The sequence below is a fragment of the Phocoena sinus genome, chromosome 19 (assembly GCF_008692025.1).
Source record: "Phocoena sinus isolate mPhoSin1 chromosome 19, mPhoSin1.pri, whole genome shotgun sequence".
NCBI lineage: Eukaryota > Metazoa > Chordata > Mammalia > Artiodactyla > Phocoenidae > Phocoena > Phocoena sinus.
Window position 1 is genome coordinate 55462302 of NC_045781.1, and position 21951 is coordinate 55484252.

Genomic DNA, 21951 nt, shown 5'->3' on the forward strand with positions numbered 1-21951 from the left:
GAGGAACTGTGTCCGGTAACTAGTCGGCTCTTGGCACTGATGGCAACTCCGCTGTTCCGGTGTCTCTGGCTAAAACCCAGAGGTCACCCTTGAGGCCTCATTTTCTCACATCTCACACCCAAACGGTGGGTCGCCTTTTACTGGCTCACCTGCAAAGGGAAGTCCAAGGCCAGCTGCTTCTCTCCACCTGCACTGCCTCTGCCTGGTCCAGGCCGCCGTCTTCTCGCCTGGACCGTGCTGTGGTATCCCCTCTGTGCTCTGTGTCCCCGTGAGCCCGCCCTCACCCCGTGTGCTCTCTCCCAACGTAGCAGGCCGAGGGATGCGTGGAGAACTTGACTTCCGTCCGCTCCTGGGCCTCCCCTCTCAGAAGCCCCCAAGGTCTTTCCATCTATACTGAGGTGAATAGCATCCCCCCGCCAAATTCACATCTGCCTGGACCTGTGAGCGTGACGTTATTTGGAAATAAGGTCTTTGCAGATGTAATCAAGTTTAAATGAGGTCAGACTAAAGTAGCCCTAATCTAATGACCAGGGTCTTTATAAGAAGAGGGGAATTCAGGCACAGACACAGAGGGAAGACACATGTGTGAAGACAGAGGTGCAGCGGGGAGGAATGCAGCCACAGGCCAAGGACACCTGAGGCCACCAGAAGCCAGAAGAGACAAGGAAGGATCCTCCCTGAGAGCCTTCAGATGGAGCCTGGCCCCGCTGACACCTTGATTTCAGACTTCTGGTCTCCCAAACCGTGAGACAATAATACACTTCTGTTGTTTGACGCCACCCAGTTTGTGGCCATTTGTTATAACAGCCACAGGAGACTAATACCGCCTCCTCTATCTGCCTTGTGGAGATTGCAATGCTCATCATCTAGCAAAGCCCCTGAGAAATTGTGCAAGCGAGCACGTGTTCCATTTTCCCGAGCTTATCCCATCATGCAAGCATCCAGCTGCAACTACCCTTTCACTTCCCATGGGACCCACTTTGGGAAATGTTGGACTAGAAGATTCCTGACGTCCCCTCCAGGCTGAAAGTTTTGTTGCTTTTGGAACTGGAAGCCAAGCCATGAGATACATAGAAAAGTGTATGCATGATTAGATACTAATTCTAAATACAGTCAAAATGCTCCTGCAGTTGTGGGGAAGCAAAACGGGTCCGGGGAGGAACGGCTGCTCTAGTTAAGCAGTCGGATGTGAGCGCCAGCGACCCCGCAGGAGCTCAGTCTGAGGTCGGTCCCTGTGGGAATGAGAACAGTGTAGTGGGTAAGACTGTTTCCTTGGGCTGTGTTCCTAGAAGTGGACTTGCTGGGTCAAAGGCTTTGCATTTTTAAGACATGAGATTCATAGTGCCAGACTGCTCTCCAGAAGGTTGTACAGATTTCAACTTCCACTAACGCAGACCAGCGGTACCCATTCTCCCATCTATGCCAACACTGGCCATTATCCTATTTGACATCTATAAATTGTCCTGTGTGTTCTGACCACAAAGGTAAATAGAGCTTTTATTGAGTTATCTCAGTTTCTACCGAGTCATGCCCAGAGCAGCCTGCCCACCAGCTCATCGCTGCCAGCAGAGGACTCTCTTGCCAGTGACAGAGCAGCGGTGCCCTGAGGTCAGGCCAAATTTTTGGAGGAAACGGCAGACCACACTCAGATTTGGCCCGAAATATTAAACTCTGAAAAAGAGAAGATTCCGTGTCATAGGATCCTTCCCCGGAACAGTGGGAGAGAGAAAAGACGTTGGGATTTGGAGTCAGGAACACCCGAGGGTTTGTCCTGACCTGGCCCCTTTCTAGCTCCGTGACCTTGGGCAACTTACGTGAGCTTTTTGCACCTCAGTTTCCTTATCTTCGATGTGGGATAACGACAGTCCCGACCTCTCTGAGTTTGATGGGGATTAAATCATTTCCTCATTATGAGATGGGCTTTGCGTATGGAACCCTAATACAAGCTGAGGTTCCAGGTGGCCCAATCCAGAGAGCATCGCAGAGAGGTGTAGTCCAGCCACCAGAATGGATTAGGAAGGAATCTGGATTCCCCCTTGCCTTTCTCTCAAACGTCAAGGGGAATCCACTCCTTAGCCCACAGTTGTGTTTCTTAACATCCTGCTTCCTCTGCCCCCTGCGTGTCTTGCGTCCATCCTGCGGCAGCTCCAGGACCCCCGCAGCCCCCCAATCCCCTGCAAAGGTCAGCTCTCACTTTTGCCCTTTGCCCCCTCCACTTCGCTGTTGTCATGGAAATGAGCTTCCTCTCTCCAGTGGTGCTTGTTTCCTCATGGCCTCCCCTAGGATCTAGATTCTCCACAAGAAAGGGAGGATCCTCCCCTCTGTTCTCTGGCCTCTGTGGGTCCTCTTCCCCTCTACCTACTCCCGCCTCTGCCTACAACGTGGAACCAGTCTGAGAAAGACAGAACTCTCTTCGGGAAGCGGGGTGGGAGGGAGCTGAGTGGGCAAAGACAAAATACTCTTTGACTGACGGGGGCCCGTTCTGTAAACGTATCCGCGTGTGCTGCCGCTGGCTCCCCTGCTTCCATCACTTCTCCCTTAACTGAAGCTTTGTAACATCTTTGGAGCTTTCCCTGTAGTGAACATGTTCTTTTCTTCCTCTGAGTCTCCCGAAAGAGAGGTGAGGGGGGGCAAGTTCTAACCCGAGTTTTGGGGCCAGACCGGCATGGCGGCCCAGCCTTGGGAGAGGCAGGCGTGGGAGGTCGGGGCTGGTGGGAGGTCGTCTTCAGTGGCTGCCTCTTTCTCTAGTCTCTTCCCCCCATTGTCAGAGGGCCCCGTTGCTTACACAGCATGTGTTCAAACAGAACTCCACCGAGGGTCGCCTCTCCCTCTGCCACCATCCTCACCCTCCTGCTGGGGTCCTGAGAGCGCCGGGTGCCGAGCCCCCCCTGAGCCTTGCCCTGAACCTTATCCTGTTCCCTGAGATCCAGAGTGTGCTCTGCTCCTATGTGTCCTGTCCAGCCCTGACGGGAGGGTGGAGCAAGGTTCGGGGCTGGGGAGAGCTGGAGAGGTGGGGTCGGCCTGGGGTCAGCCGGCCCCCTTCTTAGGAGCTGGGTGGCCTCACGTAGCGTGCTGAGCCTCTACAGGCGTCGCCCTCCTCATCCGCGAAGTGGTCGTGATTATACCTGCCCCCTCACGGCACAGGGCTCGGAGGAAGCCGAAACCTGCTAGGCACGCTTAGCAGTGGGCCGCCGTGCATTCCCTCTCTGTGCACCAGGCATCTGTCGGCTGTCCATTCAGCACTCCGTGCCGGGCGTCCCGCCAACTCCTGGTGATACCCGAGGAATAGTAGCTGCCGGGGTGGTCGCTGACAGTCTCACCCAGTGGGCGTAATTGCTTTGATGAGAGTACGGGGCCTGTGGGCTTAAAGGGGGGGCTAACCCAGCCTGGGGTGACCAGGGAAGGCTCCCTGGAGGAGGTGGTGACTGAGCCAGGCCTTAAACAGTGTGTGAAAAGTAGTCGTTCATTTTTCCATCTGTGTGATTAACAAGCATCTATACCGTGTCTACAGAGTACGAATGCCAAGTCAGGTGTTGGGAAAACGAGGGCACATCGAGTGTTGGCCCTGGGAGATTTGAGGCCAGGAAAGTGGCGAGGTTGTCTCAGACCTCCCTTTCCAGGCTGCACGGGGCCAGGGCGTGGCCAGGCTGGGTGAGGGAGTGCTGGCAGGGCTGTCCCCACGTGAGGGTCAGAGCCAAGGGCCCGCACCCCGTTAGGTATGGGAGAGCCGTGTGGTGGAGTAGCGTGCAACCAAGAACGAGAGGAGGTGGCGCTCCCTCTGGTTTGGAACGACCTCCAAGATACATGGTTAAGTGAAAAGCAAAGTGCCAAACTTGCAGGATGGGGCCTTTATGCTACATACGTGTGCACGTGTGTGTGTGAGCACACGTACGGGACGCCCAGGACACGGACTGGAAGTCTCTCACCCACCTGAGACCCTGCTCCTGGGAGGACGTTTGCTGCTCATCTGAGGAGCCCACGGGGCTGCAGAAAGCCAGCAGGGCCGGGGGGAGAGGGGACAGGCCCAGAGCAGGCGAGCACGGCTGGGGTGAAGGCCCCCTCCAACACGGGGTTGCCGCGTGGCATTGAGGTGGATGCTTGTTATATGTATACAAGCACGTGATGGGGTGTTACTCAGCCGTGACCCGCTCCGCCACGCGTGAGCCTCGAAGACACGCTGGGTGAAGGAAGCCAGGCGCAGCGTGTGAGTCCGTCCACAGGCAGTGTCCAGAGCAGGCCAATGCATAGAGACAGAGTACGTGAATGGTCGCTGGGGGCTGCGGAAGCGGGAGTCAGTGATGTTGGGTCTGGGGTTTTTCAGGGGATGATGGAAATGCCTTGGAACTAAACAGAGGTAGTGGTCACACAACACTGTGAAGGTACCAAATGCCACTGAATTGTCTACTTTAAAATGGTCAGTTGTTTTTCTTTTTTTTTACTGAAGTGTAGTTGAGTTACAGTGCTGTGGTAATTTCTGCTGCACAGCAAAGGGACTCAGTTGTACATATATATTCTTTTCCATTCTGGTCTATCACAGGATATTGAATAGAGTTGCCTGTGCTCTACAGTAGGACCTTATTGTTTACCCATCCTCTGTGCAAAGACATAGCTGCTCACCCCAAGCTCCCACGGTCCCCTCCCCCTTGGCAACCACAAGTCTGTTCTCTATGTCTGAGAGTCTGCTTGTGTTTCAGAGATGTGTTCACTTGTGTCATATTTTAGATTCCGCATATAAGTGATATCATATGGTATTTGTCTTTCTCTTTCTGACTTACCTCACTTAGTATGATAATCTCTAGTTGCATCCATGTTGCTGCAAATGGCATTATTTCATTGTTTTTTTATGGCTGAGTAATATTCCATTGTGTATATGTACCACATCTTCTTTATCCATTCTCTGTCGATGGACATTTCGGTGGTTTCCACGTCTTGGCTATTGTGAACAGTGCTGCTGTGAACATAGGGGTGCATGTATCTTTTTGAATTACAGTTTTGTCTGGACATATGCCCAGGAGTGGGATTGCTGGATCATATGGTAGCTCTATTTTTAGTTTTTAAGGAACCTCCATATGGTTTTCCATTGTGACTGTACCAGTTTACTTTCCCAGTAACAGTACAGGAGGGTTCCCTTTTCTCCACACCCTCTCCAGCATTTATTATTTGTAGACTTTTTAATGATGGCCATTCTGACGGGTGTGAGGTGGTACCTCATTGTAGTTTTGATTTGCATTTCTCTAATGATTAGCGATGTTGAGCGTCTTTTCATGTGCCTGTTGGTCACCTGTATGTCTTCTTTGCAGAAATGTCTATTTAGGTCTTCTGCCCATTTTCAGTTGGGTTGTTTTTTTGTTGTTGAGTTGTATGAGCTGTTTGTATATTTTGGAAAGTAAGCCCTTGTTGGTCGCATCATTTGCAAACATTTTCTCCCATTCTATAGGTTCTCTCTTCATTTTGTTTATGGTTTCCTTTGCTGTGCAAAAGCTTGTAAGTTTGTTTAAGTCCCATTTGTTTATTTTTTGCTTTTACTTCTGTTGCCTTGGGGGACTGACCTAAGAGAACAGTGGTATGATTTATGTCAGAGAATGTCTTGCCTCTATGCTGTTCTAGGAGTTTTATGGTTGTCCTCTCTTACATTTAGGTCTTTAAGCCATTTTGAGTGTATTTTTGTGTGTGGTGTGAGGGTGTGTTCCAGCTTCATTGATTTACGTGCAGCTGTCCCGCTTTTCCAGCACCACTTGCTGAAGAGACTGTCGTTTTCCCATTGTATATTCTTGCCTCCTTTGTCAAAGATTAATTGACCATAGGTGTGTGGGTTTATTTCTGGGCTCTGTGTTCTGTACCATTGATCCATATGTCTGTTTTTGTGCCAATACCATGCTGCTTTTATTACTGTAGCTTTGTAGTATTATCTGAAGTCTGGGAGCGTTATGCCTTAAAATGGTCAGTTTTATGTTATGTGAATTTTGCCCCCATAAGTTCTTTTAAAAGAATTCAAACGTTGTCCCGATGACTGTGCATGTAAGGACGGCCGCCCCGGGCCCCAGGCTGCTGACCAGGGAAGAATGGGGCCCAGGCAGCCATGAATCTGCATTTCTAGGTGAAGCCTCCTGTTTTACAGATGGGAGCAACTGACTGTGGGTCTTTGACCCACCCATGGGGGCCGGTTCCAGGTCACGGCCACCAGTCTGTGGCCGCTGCCCAAGAGCATCCACCCTTGGTCCAGAGTGCCTTGATGGCTGCCCACAGGCCTCGGGCTTTGCTGGGAAACAGGAGGGCAGATGGAAAAGTACCCCCGGTGGGGAGAGTCCCAGACAAACTGAAGACGCTGGTGGTTTTCAAAGACACGAGCTGCAGCCTCTTAAAATGCCCCAGGCCTCCCTGCCACGGATAAAATGCTTTCTGGGGAGATTGCAAATGTTTGCTCTGGTGGGACTTTGTTATAAATGGGCTTGGTTTTGTTTAGTTGGTTACGGTTTTATTTGGTTAAAAAAACCCAACCCTACAAGATCATCTTAACTGAGGACTCCATGTTAATCCAAAAAAACCAAGAAAGGGCAAACAAGATGGACCAGTAGTCCGACTGCCCGCTGCACGTCGGGTCTGGCTGCAAAGCCCTTCATCGGACCAGCCTGTCATAGTTGCTACCGTTTCTGGAGTGCCTACTGTGTACCAACCGTCCCGGTCAGCCCTGTATGGTTCCTTCTTTCTAATCCTCCCAAAGGCTTCACAAGGCAGGAACTGTTGTTGCATTGTTTTAAAGATGAGCAAACTGAGGCCCAGAGAGGTGAAGGTGCTTGCCCCAGGTCACACAGCTGGGAGGTGGCAGGGATGGACATTGTAGCCCGTCTGGCTCTTTCAATGGTATCTCACAGCCACTTAGGCTGAAAACCAGACCTGCCCTCAGAGTAACCCTCACGGAGGCCACCTGGTCACCGAGATTTCTGGGGCGCTGAGCAGAGCCCTGTGTCTGCCAGCGAGCCTGCAAGGCCACCGGTGAGCAACCGTCCCCTGGTGCCCAGATGGCAAGGTGTCACCCAGGCCGAGGCCAGAGAAAGGCCATGTGCAGACCCCCCTCCCTGGCCACTTAAACCCGCACCCCTGCATCCCATTGGGGTGGCTTTCCACAGCAGATGCAACCCCTGCTCCCACCAAGGACCCCTCCCTAACAATCCACCCAAGAGGGAAATGTCTTTGAAATTCCTGATCTTGAGAAGTCCGTTTGCTTTGCTCCTGGGCTTTGGGGGAGATGGTCAGCCCATCTTTGAGAAATCTGCTTCAGATGAGCCCCTGCCCCACCCAGCCGATGACCTTTGTGTCTGTGCACACGTGTTAACCCCTCAGCATCTTCTCTGAGCCCGGTAGGCTGACACGTGAGCTTCACCAGCTCTTCCAACCCCAGTGTTCTCTGATTTTAACCAGCTCCAATTCTGAGTTCACTGCCAAGCCTTTCCCTGCCCCAGGGCCTTTGCACAGTCCTTCCCTCCCCCAGGGACCCTCCCTGATTCTTCTCTGTGATACTCTCGCTAATGCTCCCTCTCCCTGCTGCTGTTCTTTTATAGCACGAATCACAGCATATAATTATACATTTAATTTCTTATATTTGTGTTTACTGAGGGCAGAGGCCTCGCCAGCACACAGTAGGTGTTCAGTAAATATTTGTGGACTGGCTGGATGCGCCAATGTTGTAGGAATTTTTCTGTGGCCTGAGCAGTGTGCAGTGCCCATGCATTTGCTATCCCATGGCGCCCTCTGGTGGACATTAGGCAGATGCCAGGCTGAGACTAACCCCTTTCTCCTCTCCTTCCAGCATCGTCCCCAGCCCCGTGCCACCTGGGACCTGGCCACCAAGGTGTGGCCACCATCGGTGACGTGAGTACATGAAGCAGCAGAAGTGGGTCTTCCTGGAGTTCTGTGAGCTGCTTCTGGATGACCAGGTGAGTTGGAAGGCAGCCAGCTTCTCATTATTATCATTAATAATATTGTCATCGTTACTAAATAGCGTTAGTAATGTCCAACATAAAGCACTCATTGTGCGCCACCCGTGGGTCCCTGAGCAGCCTCTCCCTGTCGTCGCCTGGGTCCCTTCCCTCTCTCCTCTTCCAGGTGGTGATGGAGACCGTGGTGGGCACGTCCCCGTCATTAACCCATCTCCGTCGCCCCTGGATTTGCATTAAAGCTCATGGGGAAAAGGTCAAGCGAGTTTATATCCCGAGCCAGGGAATGTGATGCTGTGGGACACACATCCCAGACACTCAGAAAGCAGAGTCTGAATATCCGAGGAAGCCCACAAGTGCCCGGTTGGGCCTGGCACCTGCACACATGCTGAGCACAACACAGAGCTTCCGGCACGGGGGTGGGCGCAGCTCCGGGAAATCGACAGCCATTGCTCAAGTCTGAGGGAGGCGCGAATCAGCCTGCAGACACGGGTGAGGTTCATCTGGCATATACTTTGCGGTTCAAACCCTGAACTGAAAATATTATCGAAAAAACCTCGGTGAAGGTTTTATTGTTCTCGACTCCTCTGTTTATTCAAGAAGTTATTATTATTTTTTTACTGTTTTTACTTTAAAAAATAAAAACAGGGCTTCCCTGATGGCACGGTGGTTGAGAGTCCGCCTGCCAATGCAGGGGACACGGGTTCGTGCCCCGGTCCGGGAAGATCCCACATGCCGCGGAGTGACTGGGCCCGTGAGCCATGGCCGCTGAGCCTGCGCGTCTGGAGCCTGTGCTCCACAACGGGAGAGGCCACAACAGTGAGAGGCCCAAGTACCGCCAAAAAATAAATAAATAAAAGTAAAAATAAAATAAAATAAAAACAGAGAAGGATCTAGGTTAGAAAAAAGTGCTTTTATTTTAGACAAAACACCCGTGGGGAATCCCTCCTTTCTCCCTACCTGTGACAACCTGGGCACATCCTGTAACCTTGAAGAAACTCAGTTGTTTTGGTCTATAAAATGGGTATACTGTTACCTGCCTGAAGGTCGTAGGGAAAATGCAATCAGATCGTGTATAGGAAGGCATTTTGGAAACCGGAAATGTCAAAACTGCATCCTGGCGATCATTACTATTCTTTAACCTTGCACTTGGAGCTCTTCTTGGAACTCAAGCAAGTTCTACCAGCCTGGGGACGGTGCTGGTTTGTCAGAGGGCTGGTTGCTGCCTGTGAGCCTCAGCTTCCTGGTGCCCACGGGCCTGTCGACCTGTGGCTAGATGGCACGTCGAGCTTGGCCGTCCCATGCCGGGCACCTGCTCGGGAGAGGATTTCAGGGCTGGTGCGCCTGTGGACTCAGGAGAACACCGTGTCTCGAATGAGCCAGAGCTTGTGTACCCAAAGGACCATGTCCGCTTCAAAGTGGGCCCCGGCCACCTCCGCGCTGATTTGATGATGTTTCCGGACCTTAAGACAGACCTGCCACTTAGGGGAAGTGGCTTCAGAGCTGGGTGACCCCTTCCTCGGGGTGGCTGGGAAGCAGCCAGGGTCACTGCAGGGTGGCAGGTCAGCAAGGACCGCCCTGCGCTGCCGCAGGTCTCACCAAACTCCAGCAGCAGCCAGGATGCTAGCTCTGCAGGACTGCTACTCTCCCCTGCCACGTGACACCGCCGAAGGGCCCCCCCCCCAACTGACCGACGCGTTTCCTGCTTAAATAATCGGCCTTTTCTTGCCTTTTCCTTCGGCCTGTATGAGCCGTGTCACCGTCCAGGCTTGTCTCGTTAAGCCACAGGCAGTCCTCAGAATGAGGCGGCTCTAAACACCCTTCTAAAGTAGACGGCAAGCGGCTCGACTCAGTGGCCTTCTTTCTGGGTCACGTACTCAAAAACACTGTTTATTCTACAAACCTATGAGGACTTAAAAATTGAGATTTTCTGAAAGGCTCGTCACCTCAGCAAATCCAAATGCTCTCCTTGCTCTCTGTTCCCCTCCTGTTTCGACTTTATACAGACGTGCCTGTGTGCCCGTGCACGTCGTCCTGACATAGTGTAACCGAGGGTTGTCCTCTTCGCTCACACAAGCGAAATACGTTTCAACGTTGCCAAATGGTTAATACTTTGACTGCGCAGCTACCATAGGGTAATTAACGCTTCCCATGTTGGCTGACATCTAGACTTCGCTACTCAAAGTGTGGGCCACGGACCAGCAGCAACAGCACCACCAGGAGTTGGTTAGAAATGCAGAGTCTCAGGCCACACCCAGGACCTGCTGAATCGGAATCTAAAGGTTACCCGGATGCAGGGAATTTGTGTGTCTATGAAAGTGTCAGTGTGTAAAATGTTGGATGTATTTGGACAACACGGTGATGTCCTCACGAGAAGGCGGCCTTGCAGGGCGTTCACTTCTGTGGGTTCTCGTGTGTAAACGACTCTTGAGAAGAACCTGGGGGCTTTAGGGACCCGAGTAAATGTAAGTGCTTGCTCCCAGCTCATCTCCAGTCAGCCTGCAAAGTCATGCTTCTTTGGGATGTTCCAGCACTGGAAAAGAAATCACAACCATAGAGCCCAGTGTCTCTTGCCCACCTGGGTGGAGAGAGGAGATGACCAAAAAATGGGCCAGATATTTTTAGGAACGATGGGCTGACGCCACAGGAAGGGAGACGGCATAATGGTGGCAACACCAAATTTCATGAGTTGGAATTAAATGACGTCATCGCTGATTCCTGCAGCTCTTTAGTCTTACCCGGAGTTGCTGTGTTTGTGTTACTTGGAAAACGTGTGGTGACCATGTGACCTGCAACCAGGCCACCGTTCCTGTGGCGCCATCTTTAAAGCTCTGGGAGGTCCACGTGGGCTGGAGCAGCTCGTCACCCTTGGTCTGGGGCTGGGTAGGAGCCTTCATTTCTCCCTTCTTGACTCGTTCCACACGATGTCCTCAAGGACGACAGTGAGAACGAGGAGACGCAATAAAAGAAGAAGCATAATTAAACCCCAAACGTGTCATTTGGTTTGAACATTGCTTCTTTATCAATTTGAGGTCTCAAGTACCTCCCCCAAAATTCCTCAATACAAAGTGTGTGCCACTAATGCTTGCATTTGCAACCCCCAGAGCAGTGATGCCGACCATTAACTCTCTACCAGACCCACCACAGCACTCACCCCGGCTGGCGTTTTCAAGCGGTGTGCTGTTTCTTCGTGGTTTAGTCTTGGTAGGTTTCTGATTGTAGGAATTGATCCTCTTCTTCTGGGTTATCCAGTTTGCCGGCCCGTAATTGTTTGTAGTGGTCTCTTGTGACCATTCTTCTTCCTCTGGCGTCGGTTATAATGTCTAGTTTTTCATCTCTAGTTTTATTAAGTCTACACAGATCTATAACTAATACAGAGATTGAGTCAGTGATGAAAAATCTCCCAACAAAGTAAAGTCCAGGAATAGATGGCTTCACTGGTAAAGTCCACCAAACATTTAAGGAAGAATTAATGCCATTCCTTCTCAAACTCTTTCAAAAAACTGAAAAGGTGGAAACACTTCCAAAGTGATTTTATGAGGCCAGCATTACCCTGATACCAAAGCCAACGACACCACAAGAAAAAACTACAGGCCAATATCCCTGATGAACATGGATGCAAAAATCCTCCATAAAACACCAACAAACTGAATCCAACAGCACATTAAAAGAATCGTATGCCATGACCAAGTGGGATTTATCTTTGGAATGCAAGGATGTTTCAACAAACAAAAATCAATTAATGTGATACACCATATTAACCGAATAAAAGATAAAAGATATGATCGCCTCTATAGAAGCAAAAAAAAAAAAAAGCATTTGACAAAATTCAACCCCCTTTCATGATAAAAACTCTCAACAAGCTAGGAATAGAAGGCAAGTAACTCAACATAATAAAGGCTATATATAAAAAGCCCACAATTAATATCATACTCAATAGTGAAAAACTGAAAGCTTTTCCTCTAAACCAGAAACAAGGCAAGGATGCCCGCTCTCACCTCTTCTATTTAACATAGTACTGGAAGTCCTAGCCAGAGCAGTTAGGCAAGAAAAAGAAGTAAAAGGCATTCAAATTGGAAAGGAAGAAATAAAATTGTCCCTGTTGGCAGACAACATAATGTTGCAAACTCTAAAGATGCCACCAAAAAACTAATAAATTCAGTAAAGTTGCAGAATACAAAATCAGCATGCAAAAATCAGTTGCATTTCTATACCCTAACCACAAACTACCTGAAGGAAGTTAGGAAAACAATCCTATTTACAATGGCACCAAAAAGAATAAAATACTTAGGAATAAACTTAACTAAGGAGGTATAAGACTTGTATACTGAAAACTACAGAACGCTGATCAAAGCAATTAAAGAAACAAACAAATGGAAAGACATCCATGTTTCTGGACTGGAAGACTTAATATTGTGAAAATGTCCATACTACCCAAATATATCTACAGATTCAGCACAATCCCTATCAAAATCCCAACAGTATTTTTTACAGAAATAGAGAAAACTCTAAAATTCATATGGAACCACAAAAGATCACAAAGAGCCAAATCACTCTTGAGAAAGAACAAAGCTAGAGGCCTCACACTTTCTAGATTCAAAATATATCACAAAGCTGTTGTAATCAAAACAGTATGGTACTGGCATGAAGACAAACATATAGACCAATGGAACAGAATACAGAGCCCAGAAATAAAACCACGTGTGTACGGTCAACTGGTCTTCAACAAGGGTGCCAATGTTACATGGCGGGGGAAGGACAGTCTCTTCAGCAAGTGATTTTTAGAAAACTGGACGTCCACATATCTTATACCACAGAGACTGGACACTTACCTTACACCGCATATAAAACACATCAACTCCAAGTGGGTCAGACTTAAACAAGAGGCCTGAAACTCCTAGCATAGCACACAGGGGTTGAAAACAGTGTCCATACAACCTGTGCATGGATGTTTATGGCAGCTTTACTCCTCATTGCCAAAACTTGGAGGCAAGCACGATGCCCTTAGGTGGACGAATGGATAAACTGTGGCACAGCCAGAGAGCGGAATACTATTCAGCACTAAAGAGAAACGCCCTGTCAAGCCATGAAGACACGGAGGAACCTTAAAGGCATATTACTGTGTGAAAGAAGCCAATCTGAAAAGGCTACTTTATGGTTCCAACTCTATGAGATTGTGGAAAAAGGCAAAACTATGAAGACAGTAAAAAGATCAGTGGTTGCCAGTGTGGGCAAGGGAGTGGAGGGATAGGTAGGCAGAGCACAGAAGATTTCTAGGGCATTGAAAATACTCGGAGTGCTGCCATAATGGTGGATACACAGCATCAGACACTTGTCCAAACCCATGGAATGTACACCACCAAGAGTGAACCTGATGTAACTGTGGACTCTGGGTGCTGGTGACGTGTCAGTGTAGGTTCATGACTTCATCAGTGACAAGTGCACCATCTGGCGGAGACGCTGACAGCGCGGGGAGGCTGTGCGTGTGTGGGGACAGCGGGTATGTGGGAACTCTACCTTCCTCTCAATTATACGGTGCACCTAAAACTGCTCTTAAAAAAGCAGTCTTTTAAAAAAAAACTCTTGGAAATTAAAACTATCACAGCCTGAATAAAATATCCAATAGAAGAGATAGAAGACAAAGTTAGGTATATTTTCCAGAAAACAGAGGAGACAATGAGAGGAAATCAGAGGAGAGTCTAGGCAGCCCAATGTGTAAAAGTCAGAAAAATAAGAAACTGGAGAGGGTGAAACTCCCAAAGACAGAACACGGCAGTCTTTTTTTTTTTTTTTTAACTTTATTTATTATTGGCTGTTGGGTCTTCGTTGCTGTGCGCGGGCTTTCTCTAGTTGCGGCGAGCAGGGGCTACTTTTCTTTGCGGTGCGCGGGCTTCTCATTGTGATGGCTTCTCTTGTTGCGGAGCACAGGCTCTAGGCACGCGGGCTCAGTAGTTGTGGCTCGCGGTCTCTAGAGCTCAGGCTCAGTAGTTGTGGTGCACGGGCTTAGTTGCTCTGCAGCATGTGGGATCTTCCCGGACCAGGGCTCGAACCTGTGTCCCCCGCATTGGCAGGCGGATTCTTAACCACTGCACCACCAGGGAAGCCCCTGGAACACAGCACTTTTGTCAGAACCGAGGAGCACGTGTCTAAGGTGGAAAGAGTCCACCAGGCATTAGCACAAGGCATCAAGGCAGAGGACTGTAGACTTTGAGGAACCAAGGACTAGAAAGAAGATAGTGAAGGCTTCCTGAGTTAAAAAAAAAAAAAAAAAAAAAAAAAAAAAGGTCGTCTGAGACAGGAACCGGAAGTTCCCGGACCCTCTCGGCGGCAAAGCTGGGAGGCTGCAGTGGGGTCTCCAAAGTGCACAGAGACCCCGTAATTTCCACGCCTGCCATCAGTCCTGGGGCAGAGCCATTCCTTCCCGTAAAGATCAGCACCCGGCTCGGGGAGTGCTCGCTGACCCAGCCGCACACCTGCAGTTGGCCGTAACTTCCCTGTGTCCTGTGCAGGGAGCGATCCGGTTTCATACTGGATCCTCAGGCAACACTGTGGGCAGCTGGCCTGTCACTGAAGGCTCCAGAATGCTACTTTGGGATCAACAAGGATTTTACGGGCACCCCGCCCACTGTTCCCGGGCTTTTCCCAGGCCGTCTCCCCTTCAGGATACTTCTCTCTGCTTAAGCTGCCAAACCCAAATCTAACGGAAGACAGGATTCAGCCACCTTCCTAGTTGGGTCATCTGAGATGAGCCTATGAAACATTCCAGCAGGAAGAACACACAAACGCGGCACAATTCTGCAGAGCCACAAACACAAGCCTGAGGGTGGCTGCTGGCGCAGCGGCGTGCTCGGGGACGGGTCTGCAGGGCCGGCCAGTGCCTCCCTACGTGGCGGCCACCCTCGCCTCGCCTCGCCTCGCCTCGCCTCTCTGGGTCCCTCCCTTGAGTGCAAGTACTAGACACACTGTTGAATGAAGTTGTGGGCACCTGCGATGCTGGATGGAAGAGCGTGGTCTTTACAATTTTTATTTCCAAGTGCACTAAAAAAATGAAGGGATGTTTAGGACAAAGCTGAGTGAGATCAGTTGCGTCGACTGGAAGTAAAATGTTAAATGTGGAGACGGCGACCTTTGGGAGAGCGGCTCACTTGTCCCCGGCGAGGATGGGGCTCTGGAAGCAGCAGGGGGGACCGCAGCGGCCCGGGTGCCGGTGTCAGAGCCGAGCACGGAAACACGCCGACGACCCACCAAGAACCGCGCCACTGAACAAACGGCTGGAGAATGTCAACTGGTGGCTTTATTTCTTAAAAAAGTTACATTGAAAGAAGAGGTTGAAAAGTCAAGTATACTTGATTTGCACATATTTGCCAAGTCTCACAGGATTCAACCACTTTGATAATTGTTTTTATTGATAACCAGGATATACATATGAAAAGCCTCACATTGAAGCCCAATACACACGTCCAACCCAGACGACAGATACTGCAGAACAGTGTCGGGAAACCCATCAGTCTCCTGTTCTGTTAGTCCTCCGGCTGCGACTCGGCGCCCCCCGTCACAGCCCACGTCCTGCAGTGACTGAGTCCATTTCACACCCGTCCCACAGCTCGCTTACTCAGCTAGACTGTTGTCCAATAGGCCCTTTGTGGTTCTGCGCCAGCAGTGGTAGAAACCCTGATCAGGACAGGGGACGGGTTAATGCAAACGAAAGCAAAACAGCTCACAGATGAGCAGAGAGGCATGGACACCAGGAGGGAGACGCCCACTCTTCTCAGCGTGGGACGTGGGCTCAGGGAACACCCCCCCACCCCCCAGACCTTGTCAGAGATGGCTTCCTCCTCAGTCCCGCGAAACACCAACAAACCAGGCAAGTTTAAGGCGAGTCCCCAGGGAGGGGAGCTGTTTGCTTTCTGGCATAATTTTAAGCTCTGCACCAAGGGTCCTATTTTATCGCTTGTGACGTGGGTAAAGAAACAAAATGATGCCCCAAAAAGGTAAAAACTGAAAAATCAAACAAGCTGTCGCCATCCTGAAGAGTCTGCAAGCGAGGCCCACGGGGCCCAAGGGCTCCTGCCTCGCGGCCCCCTCACCTCGTCGGGGCCGCGTGCGCCCCCTGCAGGCCATCTGCGCGAGCATCAGGCTGCAGGTGCCAGGCTGCCACAGATGCTCCTCTCCTCTCACGGAGGGGCCGTTTACACGCTGCTCATTTGGCCAGAACCAGACAGGTCAGTGCCAAAGCCCTCTCACGCACGCAAGATTTTTGTAAAAAAAATTAAAACAGGAGGGCAACAGAAGACCACACAGGAATGATTGTTCTTTGGATTGAGATACTCTCCAATATGCAATACATTCATAGTAAACCCCACGGGAGGGGGGACCCCGCGCAGCTCTCCCCTCTTCCCTGAAACGTCGGTTTCTAAAAAATAGCTTGTCTGTGGCACACGCCCATAACGTGTTATGTTGCCTGAACACGGCCCACTTTAAAACACACGTGCACGCACACACACAGACACACGTGGACTTGCCCACAGGGTCAGGGCCCACCAGCCCCGGGCGGGGAGCGAACCTGCAGCCCTGCTGCTCCGTGCAGCGCCTGCGGCTCCTGCATCCAGGCCCCTCCTGGACCGAGGCGGACCCTCGGGAATCACGGGGCCAGCGGGAGCTCCCCGAAGCCACCAGCCGCAGAATTCCTGGTCACTGGCTTGGCTCGTTTATCTTCATGAGTGAGAAAAGCAGCTCAGCACACAGGATTTTAATAACCCGTGTAACAACCCACGAAACTTCTTAGAAAATGCCAAGTACGTTAACAGAACTCCTAACTGTGCAGGAAGATGACGACATTTGGCTTCTCCGTGCGGCCACGTCCCTTTGTTACTGGACGGTGACACGGATCAGAGCGCCACCCAGTTAGTGTGGGAACTCCGCCATCTGTGACCGTAAACGTATAAACTCTGCTTGCTGCAAGCAACTGCTCTCCACTTGCCCTACTGGCCACAGATGAGCTGCTGATACCCTTTCCGACCCCAAATAGATAAAGTCCGTGAACAAGTCCCAGCACGATGAGAGAGCCTCACACCGAGAACTCGGGGCCCCCTTTCCTAGGTCTCGTCTGCAGTCGCCTGAATCGGAAGCCGACGAAGGGGTTCATCCAGAGCAGCGAGGGGGGGCCCCCAAAGACAGACTTCATCCCTTCCCACCGCAGCCTCCGCTCCCACGTCGGCTTCTCACTCTTCAGCCTCTCAATCTCCTGGGGGAGAAAGAAAAGCAAGTGGGCGGCAGCGCCAGGAGAACCCTCAGGAGGTACGGGTCAGGCGAGCGGTGACAACAGGGAAGCACCACCAGACGCACACGTCCCTCCGCACGTGGGAACGAGGCGTCGGGGTCAGCAGCGGGGGCTCTCCTGGCACCAGCCCCGCGGCCCCCGAGCACAGCCAGGCTGCAGCCACCAGCGGGGTGGACAGCCCAGGCAGCCCCAGAGGCAAAGGGGGAGCCAGCCCTCCGGGCCAGGGACTGTCTTTTTTCCACATACTATATTACTACAAATATTGATGAAGCACCTGCTCTGGGCCTTCAGTTCAAAGACACGAAGGCGACCAGCTCCCTGCAGCTGCCAGGGGGCGGGGCCTCCTAGAAACGGAGTGTGCCGGCTCGCCCTGCCTGGCTCTGCTGACTCTCACGTCACAGGTAACGCTCGAAACCCGAGCTGCACGCAGCGAGGGGGGCGCGTGCAGTGATGCTGTCGCGGCCCCTCGGGGCTGCCCCGTCCACCTCCCGGGTAACACGCGGGCCCCGCTGTGCACAGCAGTGCTGCCCGCCGGCTCGTGCCCGCACCAAGGCCGCAGCAGACACAGCAGACGAGGAGCATACCGTTTCATCATTGCATATGGAGTGGATCTGGGTGCCGAACATCACTGCGGTGAAAGTGAAAAACAGCAGACCCTCAAGGCACAGGAAGACCAGCAGGATCACAGTGACTGGAGGTGAGAAACCACTGCATTCTGTGAACGAGAAGAGGTGGCTGTGGCCGGACATCGGAGCGCGGCGAGCGGCCCCGGCTCTGTGCCGCCCTCAGGCCGGCGTCCACGGAGGAAGGAGCTCGTTTCGCAAACAGGCACACCCGCTGTCCACCAGGGGCGGGAGGCAGCCCTGCCAGGCAAGAACCCACACCACCACTTCCTGGTCGGCAGATGCGGAAGGTTCTGTATTACCCCGGGTCTCTACTGAGACGGTTCGTGTACAGCGCTGCGTACTAAGACACAGCAAAAGCCAGAAAAGATGAGAGTCGCGTGTGCCTACACCTGTGAGCAGGCCTCACTCGGGGCGCACACCCAAGGCCAGGGCCGCCCAGCTCGCGCCTGCCTGGCTACACTCGCGGGGCGGCTCGTACTCAGCCACGCACGCTCAACCAGCCAGAGCGCACACAGGCCTGCTGGGAACAACACGCACGCTCACCCAGTCTCAAGCACCTGCAGGAACTCTCAGCTAAGGAGGACCAAGTGCACGTACGTGGCTTCATTACAGCAAATGGCAGTGTGAGAGCTGTCCCACACTCTTTGCTTAAAAAGCTCAATTAACTCCTAAAATAACCGAGACGACTTCCTTCGAAACTGGAGGATCCCTTCTTCCTCTGCCTCCCCTCTCCCCCCACAGCGTGCACGTGCGGGGGTCCTGCGCCTGCGCTTACCAGTCCACTGCCCTCGGACGCAGGCGACGAACTGCAGCCCGCAGAGCACGAGCGCGTGCACGGACGCCAGCGCGATGTACATCTGTGGGGAGACACCCGTTAGCCCATGCGAGGACGGAAGGCCGCTGAGCCGTACGTTTGCTCCTGACCTCACGGGTCAGTGAAAGTGGGTGAGGGAAGGAGGAACAGCAGCAGCTGACATCCGCCTCGCCAGGACACACTGGACCAAGCACAGAAATCCACGTGGGGAAATACGTTCTACCACTTCAGCAAGAGCCTATTAACAACTGGGGTTCAAGGTATCTGGGAGAGAATTAATCGCAGTAAAACACCCAGAATAACACAAGCAACGTACACTCATCTGGTGGACTACTTCCTACCAGTGACAGCACAGGTATAATTTGAGTCCCAGAGAAGAGGCTGCAGCGCTGACGTCAGAATAAACTTACTCGCTCCAGGTAAGATTCCAGATAAAGAACTTAGTACAAGTCACTCACTCCATGAGTATCTTTACTCACAGTGAAGAGCACGAAAAATCTCTGATTCTTTTCTCCGACACAATTGTTCACCCAGGGGCAGTGATGATCCATTTTCCGAATACATCTTTTGCAAATACTGAAAAGGAGCAGTTAGATTTTCACTATTCCACGCTCGGAGGAAACACCGCCCAATGAAGACAGTACTGGGAAGAAGCCACCCAGGGGGCCTCCTGCCCTGTGGAAGGGGTCCCTGCAGGGGCTGGGGCTCAGGCTGCACCTGCAAAGGGTTCCATCCAGTGGTGGGTGTTCGCACCGCCTGGGGAAGGGGTCCCAGCAGCACCGGGTTCTCTGGCTGCACCGGGGAAGGGCTCCCTCCAGTGGTGGGCACTTGGACTGCACTATGAAGGGTGTCTGCAGATGGGGCACTCAACGTGCCCTGGGGAAGCGGTGCCTAGAGTAGTCAGGGGATCAGCCCCAAGTAAGGGGTTACAGCAGTGGTGGGGCTATGGCTACTGGGGAAGGGCTCCCTGTAAGGGTGGGTGTGGGTGAACAGACTGCCCTGGGGAAGAAATCCTTCAGCGTGGGCTCTGCCTGTGCCGGGGAAGGGGCCCCTCCAGTCGTGGGCACACGGGCTTCCCCGGGGCAGGGGTCCCAGCACCGGTGGGTGCACTGGCTGCCGCAGATAAGGGGTCCCTGCAGTGCTGGGTGCTCGGGTTCCCCTGGAGGAGGGGTCCCTGCAGTGCTGGGCGCTCTGGTCGCCCTGGGGAAGGGGTCCCTGCAGTGCTGGGTGCTCTGGTTGCCCTGGCAAAGGTGTCCCTTCAGTAATGGGCGCTCTGGTCGCCCTGGGGAAGGGGTCCCTGCAGTGCTGGGCACTCGGGTTCCCCTGGGGGAGGGCCGCCATACCTGCAGTGGTGGGCGCGCTCGGGCTTGATACAGCAGCACTTGGGGCACTTGTAGATCACTTCTCCAGGCTTCAGCTGCAAACTCTCCATGTACTCTTTAGTAGCATTCCCTTTGGGCACTGCCCCCTGTGGTTTAATAACAATGTATTTTAGCTGGGCGGAAGGAAACATCAGTGAATTTAGGAATTAGTCTTGGGTGTTATGTACCATGATAGAATTTATCATGCTGTAGCTGCCACTTATATTAATATGAAAAATAACTATTACTCAGGCAGGACCAGAAGTTTTATTTTTCATGAAAAATAACGTGCTTTAATACGAATTCAAAATATAGAGTGCATCATCCTTCATAAGGCGAGTCACCTGGGCTTTTCAAACTTCATGCAGGACGTGCCAGAGGTGAGGTGTGTTTGCGAAGCCACTCCAGCCCCAGGGCAGCTGGTGTCCCCAGGGTGCTGGCCCTGCGCACACCTCCTGATGCACAGGTTTCCTATCAGCTGCAACAGGGGGGTGCTGAACAAAGCAACCTCAAAAAGGACTTTATCTTGTGAGTTTGAAGTTGCCAAACTAATCAGGAGCGGTCACACACAAGCCCCAAGCCCCCCCCTCCCCCAGGCGTCCGGCCCCAGGGGCAGGAACAGCGGGGCTGTAAGAGTGTGTCTGCAGGAGCCCTGAGCACTAGGGGAGCTTGAGAGGGACGAAGAATCTGGAAATGGGAGCAAGAGCCGGACAGCCCCACACACGGGAGGGCAGTGGGCTTGAGTGGAGGGCAGTGGGCCCACTCTGGGCCCGAGTAGGCTACAGAGGGGGAGGAACTGTTCTCTGGGCAGTGGAGACAGGCAGTGGAAATCACGTTTGGAAGATCATTCTGGGCACCATGGCCTGTGGACTGGGAAGAAGGCCAGGACCCCGTTTCTGTGCCCCATGGAGCCTGTCCTCCCCATGGAGCCTGTCCTTCACACAGAAATGCATGTTTCTGGAGAAGGAGCCCCACTGGGAGGGAGGAGTAGAGCAGGGGCGCAGTGACAGGAGAGCACGGGGAGACGGGGGCGCAGTGACAAGGCATGGGGAGATGGGGGCGCAGGGCACGGGGAGAAGGGGCGCAGTGACAGGAGAGCACGGGGAGACGGGGGCGCAGTGACAGGAGGGCACGGGGAGACGGGGGCGCAGTGACAGGAGGGCACGGGGAGACGGGGGTGCAGTGACAGGAGGGCACGGGGAGACGGGGGTGCAGTGACAGGAGGGCACGGGGAGACGGCAGGCACACCGCTGGCAGCAGGAGCTGCGCTGGAGCTCTTGAAAGCTCACTGTCTGGCTGCCCGAGCCAACCTCTGCAGGACCAGGGCCGAAACCCACGTCTGCAAAACCCAGCAGGCACGTGTGGAGACCCAGGACCACTGGCTCCAAGGCCCCCGGGGAGCCCGACAGGCGGCCCTGTCACCAGCAGGAGTGAGGTCCCACAACATGCCCCGGGTTCGGGGGGGCAGTACAGGAAGGGCTGCAGGCAAAATGGGAAGGTTCACTGCCCGACCCTCCCCTGCAGCTGACTGCCCTCCAGATGGGCACAGGTCAGTCCCCCATCCTAACACAGGGAAGCTGCTGTGGTCAAGATCCTGGCCTTAACATGCCTCCTGTCTCCTTAATCTACAGTGTAAAAAAAAGTTCAGGGTTTAAAGGCTCATTTTTGCGAATTCACATCAGAAGGTCAGGTCCAGCATTTTACTCAATTTTCCCAACACCCTCTGGAGTCTTTCTGGTCCCTCAACCAAGCCAGGACCCCAGCCCGCCCCACGCCTACCGCTGGCCCCGTGGCACTGTTCTGACTTCAGGAGCTCCCACCTTGTACAGCCGCTCCTGGTGACAGCTCGGGTCACACGTTTCATAAGACGATGGAACGGACCAGGTTTAGCCACACACACGCTGCTTCCACAGTAAAACACGTGACCTGACACACT

General features: G+C 52.6%; 1 protein-coding gene and 1 long non-coding RNA gene across 4 annotated transcripts in view; one reads left to right on the top strand and one right to left on the bottom strand.

Moving 5' to 3' along the window:
- Positions 1-21951, top strand: part of LOC116743470 — a 41226-nt gene that overhangs the window by 10001 nt on the left and 9274 nt on the right. For both annotated transcript variants that reach the window (XR_004346783.1, XR_004346784.1), the window contains exon 3: positions 7808-7934. This is a non-coding gene — a long non-coding RNA (uncharacterized LOC116743470). The remainder of the gene's footprint in view (positions 1-7807; positions 7935-21951) is intronic.
- Positions 15207-21951, bottom strand: part of ZDHHC7 (zinc finger DHHC-type palmitoyltransferase 7) — a 30622-nt gene continuing 23877 nt past the window's right edge. The window contains exons 4-8 of one of the 2 annotated variants that reach the window (XM_032611888.1): positions 19998-20122; positions 19134-19230; positions 18616-18697; positions 17799-17929; positions 15207-17178 (exon numbers count right to left, since the gene is read on the bottom strand). In XM_032611888.1, coding sequence (XP_032467779.1) covers positions 17002-17178; positions 17799-17929; positions 18616-18697; positions 19134-19230; positions 19998-20122 — 612 coding nt within the window. In that variant the 3' untranslated portion in view covers positions 15207-17001. Of the gene's footprint in view, positions 17179-17798; positions 17930-18615; positions 18698-19133; positions 19231-19553; positions 19870-19951; positions 20123-21951 lie in introns of those variants that run through there. The other variant, XM_032611889.1, reaches the window with a different exon arrangement.